Source organism: Elgaria multicarinata, chromosome 5, assembly GCF_023053635.1.
Source record: "Elgaria multicarinata webbii isolate HBS135686 ecotype San Diego chromosome 5, rElgMul1.1.pri, whole genome shotgun sequence".
Classification (NCBI taxonomy): domain Eukaryota; kingdom Metazoa; phylum Chordata; class Lepidosauria; order Squamata; family Anguidae; genus Elgaria; species Elgaria multicarinata.
Window position 1 is genome coordinate 134,563,524 of NC_086175.1, and position 17,615 is coordinate 134,581,138.

The window sequence follows — 17,615 nt, forward strand, 5'->3', positions numbered from 1 at the left end:
GCTCAATGCAGGAATCCACCCTAAAGCATCATAATAGTTAAAGCTGCAGGTGCCCTGCCCTCTTTTAAATCTGGTCACTCTAGTATAGCTCCTGCAATTTCACCAGGTGCTCCATATATACAAATGACACCTTCTGAAATGTCCTTTTCAATACAACTGTTAAAGATACAGGAGCCCAGTCCTCCTTTTCATATGGTCACCTAATAATATTTTTGCCCTGATTTAGTATTATAACACGCATTACCTGGTCCTTTTTTAAGGCTAACTCACCCAACTCTCTTAGGGGGGGGAAAGACTACATTTCCCAGGAGGCCCTTGTGCACCATCGGTGATCAACGTGAACCAACACCCGCAACGACGCACGCTTCAAGCAGGCGACGACTACATTTCCCAGCATGCATACCGGCGCCTCTTCGCCCCCCACGTGCTAACCGCGGCCCAATCGCGAGCGCGTCAGCATGGCCCTATAATCCTCTGCGGTGGCGGAAGCGACCTCTTTTTCGCCCGGGCGGCGCGGCTCAAGATGGCGGTGCAGATCTCCAAGAAGCGAAAGGTGAGCGATGCGGGCAGGGCTGTGTCGGTGGCGAGGGGCGGCAAGGGCGGGGAAATGCCGCTGGAAGAAGCCGCAGCAGGCCGAGCGGCGCGGCTGGAGCGGCGCGGCGGAGCTGGCGGGGCGACGAGACGGGCGGATGGACGTGGATTCAGGCCGACCTCGTCCGCTGCCACCACCAGCCCGGTCCTGGACTGGGCCTTGTGGGAGCAACATGGCGCCAGGGCAAGAGGCTGCCTGGGCGGTTGGGAGGCTGGGTAGGGGGTCGGCTGAGCCCCGGGGCTTTTGGGGTGTGTGATTATGGGGTGGGGGGCAACAAGAAGAGAAGGGCCCTTGAGCTCCAGAAGGGTTTTTATAAAGAAAAGACCCTTTGCCTGCAAATGCTAGAGAAGCCCTATTGGATCAGGCCAAAGACCCATTTAGTTCAGTCCCTTGTGGCCATTTAGACGCCCCTGGGAAGCCCATAAGCGGAGTATAAAGGCAACAGGTGCTCTGACTACTAGGCAAGATGTCTGATGTCCAGATTCCAGCTGGACATCAGGAAAAACTTCCTGACTGTTAGAGCAGTACGACAATGGAATCAGTTACCTAGGGAGGTTGTGGGCTCTCCCACACTGGAGGCCTTCAAGAGGCAGCTGGACGGCCATCTGTCAGGGATGCTTTAGGGTGGATTCCTGCATTGAGCAGGGGGTTGGACTTGATGGCCTTGTAGGCCCCCTCCAACTCTGCTATTCTATGATTCTATACAGAAATCATGTCTCTGTATGCCTGATGCTGGGGAACATGAGCAGGACGATGCTATTGCATGTGGGAGGGTGCTATTCATAGAATCATAGAATAGCGGAGTTGGAAGGGGCCCACAAGGCCATCGAGTCCAACCCCCTGCTCAATGCAGAAATCCACCCTAAAGCATCCCTGACAGATGGCTGTCCAGCTGCCTCTTGAAGGCCTCTAGTGTGGGAGAGTCCACAACCTCCTTAGATAACTGATTCCATTGTTGTACTGCATGTCTTGCTTGTGGGTTCCTTACCGGCAGCTGTGTGAACAGAATGCTGGACTAGAATTCCTATGTTTTCTCTACTCACCCTGTGTCTAGGTGGTATATACAGGTGCACTGCCACTGTACAGGGATGCTCCATTAACCGTTACGGCTGAGAGCTCTTGGTAGTCTTTATCTTCATGATTTTTTAGGGGATCACGACAGTCCCAACAGTTGAAATGGCAATTTGGGTTGTTTTGAAAGGGGATTGGGCAAGTTTCACAGAGGAGAAGGCTATCAATGGCTATTAGTCTTGATGGCTCTATGCTGCCTTCAGTATCAGAGGCCTACGTACACCAGTTGCTGGGGAACATGGGCGGGAGGGTGCTCATATTCTGCCTGTAGTCAACAGCAGGTTAGCCACTGTGTGAACAGAATGCTGGATGAGTCTTTGTGAACCGCCCAGGGAACTTCAGCTATCTGGCGGTATAATAAATAAATAAATGAGGTAGACCATGGTCTGATCCAACAGGGCTGTTATGTTCTGAGATCTGGGTGGTGAAGACCCAGGTCAGGGTGTTCATGGAATGCTGCATTTATCCTGTGGTTGGTTGTGGGGTGTCCTCTATCTCATTTGTGTGCCATTATAATGTTTTGTGACGGCAATCTACAAATGTATTTTGGATGCTTAGGGCAGTCTTGCACAAGCCCACAGAAGTCACTAATCTGGCTGCACATACTCACCTTCATAACTTGTGTAAAATGTTTTTTAAACATGTGTTCTATAAAACTTCCTTATCTGGTTTCTTAGATTTTTAAGTCGCCCAGGCGAGTAGCTCTTTTCAAGCCTGCTTTGGGGTAGTTTGGGGAGGGTCCCACAGGATAGATGGTGTTACTCCAATGGGCTTTCTGGTCTGAGGGTCTGGTAGCTGCTGGAGCCATCCATCCCTTGCAACACTGCCTAAATAATAATAATAAAATTGTTTCTTACCCGCCTCTCCATTTTGATCAAGGCGGGGAACAACAGTAAGTATAAAATACTGATTAAAAACATAGTATACATTGTTAAAACATCCTAAAAGCTTCCTAAAATTCCACTGGATAGGCCTGCCGGAAGAGATCAGTCTTTATAGCTGAGCCATTGTGTGTTCTTGCAATAAGAAGGAGGAAGGCCTGCCCATGCCACAAATGGATTTTTCCTTTCTCTGCAGCAGCTAAGGTGGGGAAATGGGTGCCAAAATGCAAAAGCAACTTGTCTGTGGCTTTGCAACGGTGTGAGATAGAGCTTGCCCTTGTGGCTCACACCTCTCTTGCTTGTGAAGCGACGTTGTCCTGGAGATATTTAGCAGAGAAGCAAAAGCTTCAGGCCCAATCTTAATAGCTTTGCGTGTAAAGTTTACACTGAAGTGCAAAAAGAATCATTCATTTGAAACTAGGGCCCAGTGGTGAGACCCTCGATTTGAACAAGCAAGCTAGGATCCCCGCTGTATAACCCTTTGTGACGCTACATAGCCGTCCCGTGTACAGGCTCGTGGGAATTCAGGTATGCAAAATCCTGTATTCACTGTAGCCATTGGGTTATAATTTGTATGTTCTGGAGCATCTTCTCAGTGCCATCAGGGCAGGATCGTTAACACATCAGGTCCAGCGGTTGGTAGCTTGTTCATTTTTGTTTTGCTGACTTCATTCCTGGGAGCCAAGCGGTTTCCAGGGTTGAACCATCGACCGTCTGTCAGGGATGCTGCAGGGTGGATTCCTGCATTGAGCAGGGGGTTGGACTCGATAGCCTTGTAGGCCGCTTCCAACTCTACGATTCTGTGATTCTGATAATTTGGTTTTGTCCTTACAGTTTGTGGCTGACGGTATCTTCAAAGCTGAACTGAATGAATTTCTGACTCGGGAGCTGGCCGAAGATGGCTACTCCGGAGTGGAGGTCCGCGTTACCCCAACCAGGACAGAAATCATCATCCTCGCTACCAGGTGACTTGTGTCTGCCTTCCGTGTGGTGGTGCATATGCGGCCCAAGTCCCCCTCAGGAGTTACTGCCCCACGCATTCAGTGTTCGTGTGTAGGGGAAGCAAGTTCTCCAGTATTCCCTGTCTGGTCCATCCCACTTTGGATGTAAGAGTGAGAAAGCTTGGAGGGGGAATCTTGTCATGTTGGGCTGAATGCACTTTGCATCCACCCTGGGTTGGGGAAACCTGTCCAGTTGGGAAGATTTGAAGTGCGTTCAACCAAAAACATGAAGGTTGCCTTGTTTGGCCTTCCCACTTCGCACCTGAAAGCCTGGGGTGGAGCTGATACTCATACACACCTCCATGCTTCACTGCCACACGTTCTTTAAATGCGTCCTTTGAACTTCTGAAGGGTGCACCTGTTGTTCATATCCACAGTCTGGGAAAATGCAGCGATTCTAAAGAGTATGGTGGCATCTTCAGGTAGGATGGCTTGACTGAGACCAAGAGGCCAAGGTGCTTGGGTGTATTCATACAACTCCCCTGTTAAAACAGCTCCACTGGCTGTTTCCAGGCACAATTCAAAGTGCTGGTTATCACCTATAAAGCCCCATACAGCTCGGGTCCAGGTTATCTGAAAGACCGTATTCTCCCCTATGAGCCTGCCCGTGCTCTGAGATCTTCTGGGGAGGCCTTTCTCTCGGTCCCACCAACATCCCAAGCACACCTGATGGGTACACGGGAGAGGGCCTTCTCAGTGGCTGCTCCAAGGCTCTGGAACTCCCTTCCCAGGGAGGCTAGGCTGGCTCCCTCTGCTACACTTTCAGAGGAAGGCAAAAACACTTTCTGCTTCTGCAGGCTTTTGGAGTTGCTCTGGACCTGTGTTAATGTATTGGATTCCCTCCCCTTTTTTGATCTGTTACTGTTTATAAATGTTTTAACATGTTTTTTAATTTTACTGTAGGTTTAATTCTATTTTAACATTTATATGTTTTAATTGTACATGTTTTAATTCTGTAAACCGCCTTGAGTCCCAGTACTGGGAAAAAGGCAGAATATAATAATAATAATAGTAGTAGTAGTAGTAGTAATAATAATAATATGCCACCTCCCACATGCCTGCTGAGTTGGTATGTCCCCTTCCTGAATGTTTAAATCAGATCAGAAGGATTGCTGGAGTCTGTATGAGCTCCCTAGTTGTTCCCCTATGAACAGGATGCCGTCTCTATTGTTTTCTGGGTTCCTTTCTCTAGCATCAGAAGGATAACGACTTCTCCACAAAATAAGGGACTCTGGGATATCCCAAAACAACTTCAGGGATGGCAAAACACAGCCTATACTACCTGGCATAAAATGCATGAGTACTTAGAGAAGTACTTCATGTCTTACCTTTGCTCTTCTTTGCAGAACTCAGAATGTTCTGGGTGAGAAAGGGCGCCGAATCCGTGAGCTGACAGCTGTTGTCCAGAAGCGGTTTGGCTTTCCCGAAGGAAGTGTTGAGGTAATAGCTGCTTTAGTTTTCACGAGTATGCCTTTTTGCTTGTCGTACTTCCGTTCCCTTCAGTGATGATCCGATGACGAGTCAGAAAGGGGCACCCTCCTGCCCAGGGCAAGCGGCTCAGAGCCACGTTCTGTGGTGCTGTGCTTGCTGCCCTGGCAAAGGTGCCCTGTTCATTGGATGATCTAGAGGCATTTGTCTGAGAAGGGACAGCCAAGATTTGTATTTGCATTCTCAAATTCATTTATTTATTTATTGCATTTCTATACCGCCCAATAGCCGAACCTCTCTGGGCGGTTCACAAAACCAAACCACGTTTGCAGCTAAGTGTTGATTTTTTTAAAAAAATGTTAGTATGTTTCATCTGTATAAGAGTTGGCTTTGTTCAGAGGCTAGAGAGTTGAACTCAAAAGATGGGTTAAAATCTTCCCTTCCCTAGACTTATATTGATTAAAGTTAGAAATAGTAAAGCGATGTCTGTTTTTCAGGCATTTCCTAATGTGGATCTAAATCAACTTTATAAATAAGCCTGCAAACATATTAGCCTTCAAGATATCTTCAAATACCTTATTTCTTCGATTCTAAGACACATTTTTTTCCCATATAAACATCTCTAAAAATGAGGTGCGTCTTACAATCGCAGGTGCGTTTATTATTTCTTAGAATCAAAGCTTTTTTTCTGTTGGTGGTACTGAAATTAGTGTGTGTCTTACAATCGATGGCGTTATAGAATTGAAGAAATACGGTACTTAAAAGGCTGCCACACAGAGGAGGGCCAGGATCTCTTCTCGATCCTCCCAGAGTGCAGGACATGGAATAACAGGCTCAAGTTAAAGGAAGCCAGATTCCAGCTGGACATCAGGAAAAACTTCCTGACTGTTAGAGCAGTATGACAATGGAATCAGTTACCTAGGGTGGTTGTGGGCTCTCCCACACTAGAGGCCTTCGAGAGGCAGCTGGACAACCATCTGTCAGAGATGCTTTAGGGTGGATTCCTGCATTGAGCAGGGGGTTGGACTCGATGGCCTTTTAGGCCCCTTCCAACTCTGCTATTCTATGATTCTATATATTTTGTTTCTACTCTGCCTGCACACATTTACCTAGGTTAGTCATTTGGATCTTGAAGAAATGGTAAGAATGAAGTGACATATAGAGATCTCCAAATATGGGGCTAGTATAGAGTTGGTTAGCTGGGCTTCTGTTCCCCTCTAGGTATGGAGATGTGTCAGACAACGCAGAACTTCTGTCTCTTAAGTGCTCCCAGGTACAGCTAGGGCTGTGTTGTCATGAGTCTACGCCCAAGTTTAGTGTGTCTAGTTTGACTGTGATTTCTTCTGTTAAGTTTTCAGCCCCTTTGCCCCCTCGTGCTCTGCAGGTCCGGAATGATGCTTTTCTCAAGTGTAGATCAAACAGATTGGGCCAACTGGTTGAGCTTCTGCCAACACTTGTCCATACTTGGAAGTGTCAAGGCGGTTGCGTCTCCAGGTTGGGCTGCTGTTTTGAAACCACTGGCTTAGAAAGCATCTTCACGAGACTGCACAAAGCACTGCCTCAATCGTCCCCTGCTTGGAAAAATGGCACGTTTATGAGTTCATGCATTGCCTTGGCTCAGCCTGTGGAATAGAGGACAACCCCTCAAGCCCTTTAAAGGTTCACTGGAGGATCCTCATGGGTGGTGAAGCCTCTCTGGGCATGTAAGTATATTCAGTGCACATGTGAAGAGGAGGAGCCTGTAAGCGGAGATGCCTGAGCACTTTGCTAGTCCTGTGTGTGGTATGGATGAAAAAAAAATACGCTGCTTCCTCCTCTTCCAGCTCTACGCCGAGAAGGTGGCCACGAGGGGTCTGTGCGCCATTGCCCAAGCAGAGTCCCTGCGTTACAAGCTTCTGGGAGGGCTTGCGGTGCGTAGGTAAGTTGTGACTCTTGGTTGAGCGGCAAAATCCAGGCCTGCTCCCACAGAATGCGCGACACAGCTCTTGCTTTGACGATTGAGCATTCAGGGCAGCTCACGTTTGGGTTGGATGGTGGCACGAAGGAGAAATCGCATACATACGCCCCCTTCATGCGTGATTCGAAGACACAAATAGTGGGGCAAGTTTGCATGACGTTATAGCGGAGACGGACTTTAAAAGTCTAGGGCTGCGTTCCTCAGCTTTTAGGTCTGCACAAGTTGCCCGATTTTGTGTTCTCTAAGGTACCAAAGGGCGTTTATAAAATCATTTTGTCCTAAATCCTGTTGATTTCCTCCTTTTTAAAGAACAATGTCATCCATACTTAGGGGCTCCATGGGTTGAACAGGGAGTGGGGGTCTGTATCGCTGCCCCCTTCGACATCCGTGGGTTGAGCATGGATGTTGGCAGAAAGATGGCCGGACAGGAGGATTCAATGGGGCTTCCTTCCTGAGCCAGACTTGTATAGGAATGGACTTTTAGAGACTTTGTGGGTGAGAGAGAGCCTACTTGATCTTGGAACAGTTTCCTTAGTAGCTACAGAGAACTTTGTGCAATGAAGGCAAAAGAGATGAGTGTTGAACTGCCCAAGGAGTTTGCAATCTAAAATTCAACACAAGTAAAGGAGGGGCAGAATAGGGGGATAAGTGTGCTAGCTTTGAAAGTAACCCCAATCCTTATTTTACTACCACCAAGGAGCACAGCTGGCCCTCTGCAAATTTGCAATGCAACACTGGCTTATTTGTTTGAAATAATATTACCCGTCCGGTACTCGTGGACAATTCTGCTCTTGCCCCCTTTACCCAGCGTGATAAATCCCTTCAGTGATGATACGATGACGAGTCAGAAATGGCCACTCTCCTGCCCAGCGCAAGCGGCTCAGAGCCACGTTCTGTGGTCCTGCGCTTGCTGCCCTGGCAAACGTGTCCTGTTCATTGGATGATCTAGAGGCATTTGTCTGAGAAGGGAGCGTGGCTTAATAAAAACGCATTGGAATCCCAGCTGACGCTGAGCTTTTCTTCCTGATAATGAAATGACGCAGGGCGGGGAACTCCTCCGCAGCTCACTTGCGTTTCTCCTCCGCTTCGTAGGGCCTGTTACGGTGTCCTCCGCTTCATCATGGAGAGCGGAGCCAAGGGCTGCGAAGTGGTTGTGTCGGGAAAGCTACGTGGCCAGAGAGCCAAGTCCATGAAATTTGTGGACGGCCTGATGATCCACAGCGGAGACCCGGTCAACTACTATGTCGACACTGCCGTGCGCCACGTCCTCCTCAGGCAGGGTGAGTCTGCGGCAGCCTCGTGCCAAGAGAGATTCCTCACCTTTGCGCTGCAGGCCGGCGACTCTTGACTGGTTCAGACGTACTGCCAAACTATGGTTTGGTACTATGTCAGGAGTGCGGAACCTCCGGTTCGCGGGCCAAAGCTGGCCCTCCAAGGTTCCTCAAATGGCCTCACCCCCTTTCCCCAACGACGGCTTACTTGGTGTCTTTTCTCCCCATTTGTCTCCTAAGGCTTAGTTACTGGCATTGAGAGCTTTCAGCTGCAATATGCTGGCAGTTTGGGTATTTTGGGCGCACCCCCTTTTGCCCCGCTCATGAGTAGAATGCAGTCCCCAGACATGGATTCCTGGATTGAGCAGGGGGTTAGACTCGATGGCCTTATAAGCCCCTTCCAACTCTACTATTCTGTGATTCTAGGTTTTTGTTTGTTTGACCCTTAGACTGTAAGAAGTTCCCTGCCCCTGTTGTTATGGCAGTGAACCTTGAAGGAGTCTTGGACGCTGTCCTCCCCTTCTCTCCTTTCCTATTTTGAGGCAAACCATAGTTTCCTGGTTTATCCAAACTACCAACCATGGTTTGTGCCTGCCTTGCTACCTGGGCTCAGAACCCTAATTCCTGATTTGCTGGTTAAGTGCAAACCGTATTTCTTACTGCAACATAGTGCAAATAAACAAGCAAAATAAAAGGGGGAGAAGTCATATTCTAAAACATCAATATTTAGTAGTCATACAAGAAAAGGTGATAAAATGATTTCCATTTCAAATATATAGGTTAAATGTAAGCAGATCATATATCTAAATAAGCATTCATATGCTTTTGGTTGTAGGAGATACAATCAAATGCACTGTAGCAATAGCAGTAAGGTCTTCAGTCCATTGAGTGCTAGGAAGACCTTCCAAAGTTGGAGTATAAGTCTCCTTGCAACTGTAAAGGTTTTCAGTATCTGTGCTTGCTCTGTTAATACCAACGTCACAGGGATGTCATTTAAAAGCGCATGGGAATAGGCTATTCTCACAGTTTGAAGGGGTCTGTAAGGCCATGGAGTCTGACCCCCTGCTCAATGCAGGAATCCACCTTAAAGCATCCCTGACAGATGGCTGTCCAGCTGCCTCTTGCAGGCCTCTAGTGTGGGAGAGCCCACAACCTCCCTGGGTAATTGGTTCCATTGTTGTACTGCTCTAACAATCAGGAAGTTTTTCCTGATGTCAAGCCGGAATCTGGCTTCCTATAATTTGAGCCTATTATTCCATGTCCTGCATTCTGGGATGATCGAGAAGAGATCCTGGCCCTCCTCTGTGTGGCAACCTTTCAAGTCCTTGAAGAGTGCTTTAATGTCTCCCCTCAGAACATGCTGCAAGCTAGAGCGTGTTCAGAGGAGGGCAACCAGGATGATCAGGGGTCTGGAAACAAAGCCCTATGAAGAGAGACTGAAAGAACTGGGCATGTTTAGCCTGGAGAAGAGAAGATTGAGGGGAGACATGAGAGCACTCTTCAAATCCTTAAACGGTTGTCACCCAGAGGAGGGCCAGGATCTCTTCTCGATCCTCCCAGAGTGCAGGACACGGAAGAACGGGCTCAAGTTAAAGGAAGCCAGATTCCAGCTGGACATCAGGAAAAACTTCCTGACTGTTAGAGCAGTATGACAATGGAATCAGTGACCTAGGGAAGTTGTGGCCTCTCCCACACTAGAGGCCTTCAAGAGGCAGCTGGACAACCATCTGTCAGGGATGCTTTAGGGTGGATTCCTGCATTGAGCAGGGGTTGGATTTTATGGCCTTATAGGCCCCTTCCAACTCTATGATTCTATGATCAGCCTTCTCTTCTCAAGGCTCAGCAGGCCCAATTCTTTCAGTCTCTCCTCATAGGGCTTTGGTAGGCTCTTCTAAGACAATCTTGGCAGGAGGGAGTGCATACAGCACGCATGTGAAGAACCACCACCAACAGAGGCGAACGCCAGTGTAATGCAGAGATTCGGGTCGTAACGGTCTACTTCTTTACTTTACTTTAACATCACCTCACCTCTTGCCTTCTTTCTGTCTCTCGCTCAGGTGTGCTGGGCATTAAGGTGAAGATCATGCTGCCCTGGGACCCGAGTGGGAAGATTGGCCCCAAGAAGCCCCTGCCGGATCACGTCAGCATCGTGGAGCCGAAGGAGGAGATCCTGCCCACCACCCCCATCTCGGAGCAGAAAGGCACGAAACCGGAGCAGCCGCCCATGCCGCAGCCTGTTCCCACTGCATAAGGGGTGAGAAGGAGCTTCGCTTTTGTCCACGTGGCTGCTGGGACGGTGTGTTGGGTGTGACTTCGATCCCCTGGCTGGGAATGATGGGCGTTGCAGCCCCAACACATCTGGAGGGCAATAGATTGTGGGAGGGTGACTTAGATGAAATCCTCATAGTGCTCGTGGGCTGTTTGCTGCATGCTAGCTGTGAGCACTTTAATTTCTGCTAGTACTTCATAGAATAGCAGAGTTGGAAGGGGCCTACAAGGCCATCAAGTCCAACCCCCTGCTCTGCAGGAATCCACCCTAAAGCATCCCTGACAGATGGTTGTCCAGCTGCCTCTTGAAGGCCTCTAGTGTGGGAGAGCCCACCACCTCCCTAGGTAACTGGTTCCATTGTCGTACTGCTCTAACCGTCAGGAAGTTTTTCCTGATCTCCAGCCGGAATCTGGCTCTTCCCGTAACTTGAGCCCATGATTCCGTGTCCTGCACTCTGGGATGATCGAGAAGAGATCCTGGCCCTCCTCTGTGTGACAACCTTTCAAGTATTTGAAGAATCATAGAATAGCAGAGTTGGAAGGGGCCTACAAGGCCATCGAGTCCAACCCCCTGCTCAATGCAGGAATCCACCTTAAAGCATCCCTGACAGATGGTTGTCCAGCTGCCTCTTGAAGGCCTATAGGGTGGGAGAGCCCACCACCTCCCTAGGTAATTGATTCCATTGTCGTACTGCTCTAACCGTCAGGAAGTTTATTAAGTACATGATGCTTTACAGCAAATAAATAAAAAATAGGAGTCCTTGCCCCAAGGACTTGTGATCTTTGATTTTAGAACTGATATGGCCTCTTCACTCACCAGTGCCTTTTGGTTTTATTGCAGGTTTTCAGAGTTCTGGAAGGAAGAGTTTATCATCTTGTAAAAAAATCTCTTAATAAAATCAGAAAACACAACACGGCGGAGGCTGCTTTTGTTACCTGCTCGCGTCAGCCTTTGGAGCATTCCAGGACCTCGGTCCTGTTGAGCCAATATCCAAAACGTACCCGTTCAGTCCCCCTTTTCTTTGATTTAGAGTAAAATCGGATCAGGCGCATCTCTGGCAGGGTCAGGCTGCTGGAATGGCTGCTGGTGGGGGAGCCTTCATGGTGGTGGTCTTCAGCAAGGCTGGTAGCAGGGACTGGTTCGCCACACTGTACCCTACCCATAGCTCCTGATTGGTTGATCGCATTTTTATGCTGCCCAATAGCTGAAGCTCTCTGCCCCCCCCCGTGCTCAACCAAAACCATCAAATACAACAAGTATCTGAATAAATTTGAAACTTCTGGCTGAAGGTGGAAGGTTGAGAGTCCTATGCAAGTGGCCTCCTGTAACAGAGGCAGTAAGCCTATATGCACCAGTTGCTGGGGAACATGGGTGGGAGGGTGCTGTGGCACTCGTGTCTTGCTTGTGGGTCCCTGGCTGACAGCTGGAGGGCCACTGTGTGAACAGAGTGCTGGACTAGATGGAGCCTTGGTCTGATCCAGCACACGTTCTTACAGGGTGAAGAGCTTCCAAGAGCTGATGCAACTTCTCCAAAGAGATCATGGGGGCGGCAGGAGGGAATAGTGGGGCCAGACGTCCGTGCATCTTGCTTGCCGTATGAGCTCAATGGGCTGCCCTCCTGTCTGTTCACCGGCACCTCCTTGGCTATCCGTTGCCACCCCCTTTATCCCAGAGGTCTGAGCAGCTTCTTGCATCTCCTAGTTTTGTGCTAAGCCCTCCATCTTCTACTACTTGTCCTCCAAAATTCTTGCACGCTCATCCAGTTTGCCTTCTTTTGCCTACCAGCCCGCCCAGGCTGCTGTTAAAACCTTTTGTGTGAATCTCTCTGCCTTACAAGCAAATTGAGAATTGTTTTAGCGCTTTTAGATTTTTGCAGGGTTTTATTTTACATGGTCTTACTTATTTATTTATTGCACTTATATACCGCCCCCATAGCCATGGCTCTCTGGGCAGTTTACAGAAATTCTAAAATTAAGATAAAAACAAGTATACAAAATTTAAAATTCTAAAACACAGAACATACACATATATAGCATTAAAAACCATTTTTAAAACTAAACATGTGAGTGATTAAGATGTGCCGCCGTATGCCTGGGCAAAGAGGAAAGTCTTAACCTGGAGCCGGAAAGATAGCAGCGTTGGCGCCAGGCGAGCCTCGTCAGAGAGATCGTTCCACAGTCTGGGGGCCACCACTGAAAAGGCCCTGTCCCTCGTTGCCACACTCCAAACCTCTCTCGGAGGAGGCACCCGGAGGAGGCACCTTAGATGTTGAACGTAATGACCGGGTATTTTCACGTCGGGAGAGGCGTTCCATCAGGTATTGTGGTCCCAAGCCGTGTAAGGCAGCCTTCCTCAACCTGGGGCGCTCCAGATGTGTTGGACTACAACTCCCAGAATGCCCCAGCCAGCTCTGCTGGCTAGGGCATTCTGGGAGATGCAGTCCAACACATCTGGAGTGCCCCAGGTTGAGGAAGGCTGGTGTAAGGCTTTATAGGTCAAAACCAGCACCTTGAATTGGGCTCAGAAACATACAGGCAGCCAGTGCAAGCGGACCAGAGCAGGTGTTATACGGTCGAACCTTCTGGTTCCCGAAATCAATCTGGTCTTATGCTGTGCTGCCTTGTTTTTTATGCCCTGCTGTTTTATTGCGGGCAGTTTGTCCTTGGTTTTATTTAATGTTTATCTAGATGTACAGTACCCAAAGAATTCCAGTAATTGGGATGGTCTAAAAGTAAAGCAACTCTGAATTCCACGTTCCTGTTAAAGCAATAGCCTTTGTGGTGTAGTGCTTTGCGTTTGTAGGATCAGAGATACCCAGGTTCAAGTCCCCATAGGTGACCTGGGAATGGAGTCTCTCAGCCTACAGTATCTGGCTTGCTGTGAGGATAAAACAGGGTCCGGGACATCATTTATGCCACCTTCAGCTCCTTGAAGGAAGGGTGAGATTAAAACGCATTTATAAATGGAAGGAGTAGGAAGGAGAAAGGATGATAAGGAGCTAGACACGCCCTGCTAAGAAAGGCCCCTTTTCCCCCTAAATCTGTGTTCTCCAAAGTAGTACCTGTGGACATCAGCCTCCCTGCCTCTCCTGATCATTTTTTTTAGAGCATTTTTTTAAACAATAGGGTTGCAAAGAGAAGCCTCCAGTGCCACCTTTATTTGCGTCCAAAAGAGCGCTTTTGGAGTACAGAAACCCCCCACCCCACCCCCACAGCTTCCGCCTTGTATTTCAGTTCTTGCTTTTCTTTTAGTCTCGCCAGTTTGCTTTCTGGGAAATTGTTCTGTGACACACACCCTAGGCCCACCATGTCAGCCATTTTGCGAAAGGGCAAGCCCTCATGTCAGCCATTTTGTGAGAGCACTCACGATACTCTCTCAAAAGTCGAAAGGTGCCCACAGACCCAAAAAAGGTGGGGATCCCTGATCTAAATGGCTTTTAATTTTGTGCCCCTGTCTGTTTTGGTGCCCCCCAACTTTATGCCATTGTATCTCTGCTGAACCTTCTTTCCCCACCCTTCTCCCTCGACTGTTCTTCGGTGACCAAACTCAATTTCCAGGGGCCCATGGTACTATCCTGAACAGGCCCTCTGCCAATCTTCCTTGGAGGGGAGTGACAAGAGGGAGACATTTTTCTCCCTCTCAAAATACTAGAACCCAATGGGCTCATCCCATGAAGCTGATTGGTGGGAGATCCAGGACAAATAAAAGGAAGGACTTCACACAGCGCAGAGTTAAATTCTGGAACTCACTGCCACAAGATGTAGTGATGGCCACCAATTTGGATGGCTTTAAAAGGGGGTTGGATGAATTCCTGGAGGCAAAGGCTATCCATGGCTACTACTAGCCCTGATGGTGGTGTGCTAACTCCAGTATTCAAGGCCTGTGTGAACCAGTTGCTGGGGAACATGGGTGGGAGGGTGCTGTTGCACCATGTCCTACCTTGTTGGTCCCTGGTGGACAGCTGGTTGGCCCCTGTGTGAAGAGAGTGCTGGACTAGATGGTCTCTTGGCCTGATCCTGCATCAGGGCAGTTCTTATGCTCTTACGTTCTAAAGGCTTTTCTGTGGCCCAGCTGGCCTGGAACCCCTGAAAGATCTAACTCCGAGGGAAGTGCTGCCCTCGATTGCTTCCTTGCTCCTGCCTAAAGGCCCAAGCCAGCTCACATCTGTCCGCCTGTCTTCTGAATCCAGGCTGTGTACGTGTTTGATGACCATCGACACCAACTTGGTGAAAAGTATTTTATTGCAAAAACTGTACAACAAAAGTTCGGTGCGATAATTGAAAATAAGGCATTGGAACACTTGCATCCCCATCACACAATCTGTCATTCATCACCTGGCCAGGTACTCTGTCCTGTGCTCTCCTCCCCAATGCCCCCACCCATCAACATGTCATAGCAACAGGATGGAGCAGATCTGTAACTCATTCTTCTGTGGACAGCGTATTCTTATGTACGATGCTCTGCTCCCAAAATACTGACCTTGCGTTCATTTTCCACATCCTTGATTTCCCCAATCCAACCCCAGCCTCTGCCCAAATGTACGTGCAGGCAAAGCATTGCCACGGTGTAACCTAGTGTGGGATGTCCCTTTGGAGTTGGAGGAACCGCTGCACCAGGAGGAACGGGATGGCTCAGCACACAGGAATGGCTGGGCCACAAATTGGAATTTTGTTTGATAGGTCAATGTTAGAACGATCAAAACGGGTGGGGTAGGATAAGACGGCACACCTCTTTCAAAAGGCTAAAGGTTTTGCCTCTCGGTAACTTTGAAGACCGGGGAGACATGATAGCACTCTTCAAATACTTGAAAGGTTGCCACACAGAGGAGGGCCAGGATCTCCACTTGATCCTCCCAGAGTGCAGGACACGGAACAATGGGCTCAAGTGACAGGAAGCCAGATTCTGGATGGACAGCAGGAAAAACCTCCTGACTGTTAAAGCAGTATGACAATGGAACCAATGACCTAGGGAGGTCATAGAATCATAGAATAGCAGAGTTGGAAGGGATCTACAAGGCCATCGAGTCCAACCCCCTGCTCAATGCAGGAATCCACCCTAAAGCATCCCTGACAGATGGTTGTCCAGCTGCCTCTTGAAGGCCTCTAGTGTGGGAGAGCCCACAACCTCTGTAGGTAACTGGTTCCATTGTCATACTCCTCTAACAGTCAGGATGTTTTTCCTGATGTCCAGCTGGAATCTGGCTTCCTTTAACTTGAGCCTGTTATTCCATGTCCTGCACTCTGGGAGGATCAAGAAGAGATCCTGGCCCTCCTCTGTGTGACAACCTTTTAAGTCTTTGAAGAGTGCTCTCATGTCTCCCCTCAATCTTCTCTTCTCCAGGCTAAACATGCCCAGTTCTTTCAGTCTCTCTTCATAGGGCTTTGTTTCCAGACCCCTGATCAACCCGGTTGCCCTCCTCTGAACACGCTCCAGCTTGTCTGCATCTTTTTTTAAAGTGTGGAGCCCAGAACTGGACGCAATACTCTAGATGAGGCCTAACCAGGGCCTCTCCCACACTAAAGGCCTTCAAGAGGCAGCTGGACCGCCATCTGTCAGGTATGCTTTAAGGTAGACTCCTGCATTGAGTGGGAGTTGGACTTGATGGCCTTGTAGGTCAGGTTACAAGTTAGACATAGTGCCATCCTGCATCAGACCAAAGGCCTGTCTGTTACAGCATTCCCAAAGTAGCCAAACAGATGGCAAGCTCTCAAGTAGGACGTGAGTGTAATAGCAACTTCCTGCCCATATTCCCCAGTAAATGGTATACACAGGCTTACTGCCTAATACTGGAAGTAGCACAGAGCTGGCATGACTTGTAGCCACTGATAGGAATTTATCCAACCCCTTTTAACATTGACAGGCCTAACCTACACCAAGCAGGGTATTGCACTATGAAAGAGGTGTATGGTATTTGTCAATGGACCCTAACAGTTGTGAGTGCACTTCAATGCCATGATAAAGCAGTCGTGTGGCTCCTGCCTTTTTAATACGGCTTTCATAGTGCAATAGCCTGCTTGGTGTAGATTAGACCTGAGTGTGTTGGCATCACTGCATCTCCTAGATCAGTGGTTCCCAAACTTTTTCAGGTAACCGCCCCCTTGGTTCCACAAACTCATGCCCAGTGCCCCCTGCGTGCAGCCCCTTTAAATGGGACGCACTCGCCACAGGCTTGCTGAGGGAGGGAGGGAGGGAAGAGTGAACGCCTCTGTTTTGCACCCGACGTGGCGGGGCACGCCAAGCAGGGTATGTCTCTACATTAGCGTTTTGGTGCTTTTGAAACATTTCAATTCACCATTAAAAGGACACGTCTTAAATGGTATTAATACATGTGTGGATTCTTCCCCTATATGGCTTGGGACCAAACTACCTTCTCCCATAGAAATGTCCCTGGGTTTTCAGACCTTCTGGAGAGGCACTTCTTGGAAAAGACCACCTTGAGGGCTCCCCTGCTGCCCCCTTGCCTCTTAGCACCCCCCTATGCAATCCCACCGCCCCAAAGGGACAGTACTGCCCACTTTGGGAACCACTGTCCTAGATTTTGCTGAAGCTTCAAAGCTGTCCATGAACTGTTACTCCAGTTCAAATGTACCATGCATCTGAATGGCCTCAGGTGGTGATATACTTTCACTTGCCAGGGACAATAAAAACGTTGTCAACCATGTTGTTCTATTAGAGCAGCCTTCCCCAACCTGCTGCCCCTCCCCCCAGCATTGCTGAGGAATGATGGGAGTTGTAATCCATCCCATCTGGCAGGCGACAGATTGGGGCAGGCTCTGCTAGAGAAATCCAGCGAAGGAAAAACCACAAATGATTCCAGTTTGAATATGAACGGGTGACAAACGCCTTGCCTATCAAGAAATGTTCTGAATCCCTGGGAGAACCGGAAGGTGCGTTTGGAGTCCTTCCAGTGTAAATATTCAGTTTTGTGAATGCTGCTGATCGTCCCCAGAAATATTCCGTCGATGTCTAAAAAAGAACAAGAGATCCCCGGCAGCAATGTACCTCCTACCAAATTTGATCGACAATGAGATTTAGGTTCTGAAATTGGGGAAATGGGCTATTTTGAGATTCGTAATGCAACTCCGGGATCTGCCAGCACTCACGGGAAAGCTCACCACCTTTGCTAAATTTGCTGCCAACGGCTA

General features: G+C 48.7%; 1 protein-coding gene and 2 non-coding genes across 3 annotated transcripts; all 3 read left to right on the forward strand.

Annotated features, from left to right (window-relative positions):
- The first annotated feature begins 449 nt into the window (after window positions 1–449).
- RPS3 (ribosomal protein S3) lies at window positions 450–10,476 on the forward strand. The gene is made up of 6 exons (XM_063127220.1): window positions 450–553; window positions 3,379–3,509; window positions 4,892–4,985; window positions 6,797–6,891; window positions 8,023–8,210; window positions 10,259–10,476. The coding sequence occupies exons 1-6, from the start codon at window positions 524–526 to the stop codon at window positions 10,450–10,452; spliced, it is 732 nt and encodes a 243-aa protein (XP_062983290.1). The 5' UTR covers window positions 450–523; the 3' UTR covers window positions 10,453–10,476.
- Window positions 5,043–5,190, forward strand: LOC134399844 (small nucleolar RNA SNORD15). The gene has a single exon (XR_010025539.1). It is a non-coding gene; the product is annotated as a small nucleolar RNA SNORD15 (small nucleolar RNA).
- Window positions 7,751–7,898, forward strand: LOC134399845 (small nucleolar RNA SNORD15). The gene has a single exon (XR_010025540.1). It is a non-coding gene; the product is annotated as a small nucleolar RNA SNORD15 (small nucleolar RNA).
- Window positions 10,477–17,615: the final 7,139 nt, after the last annotated feature.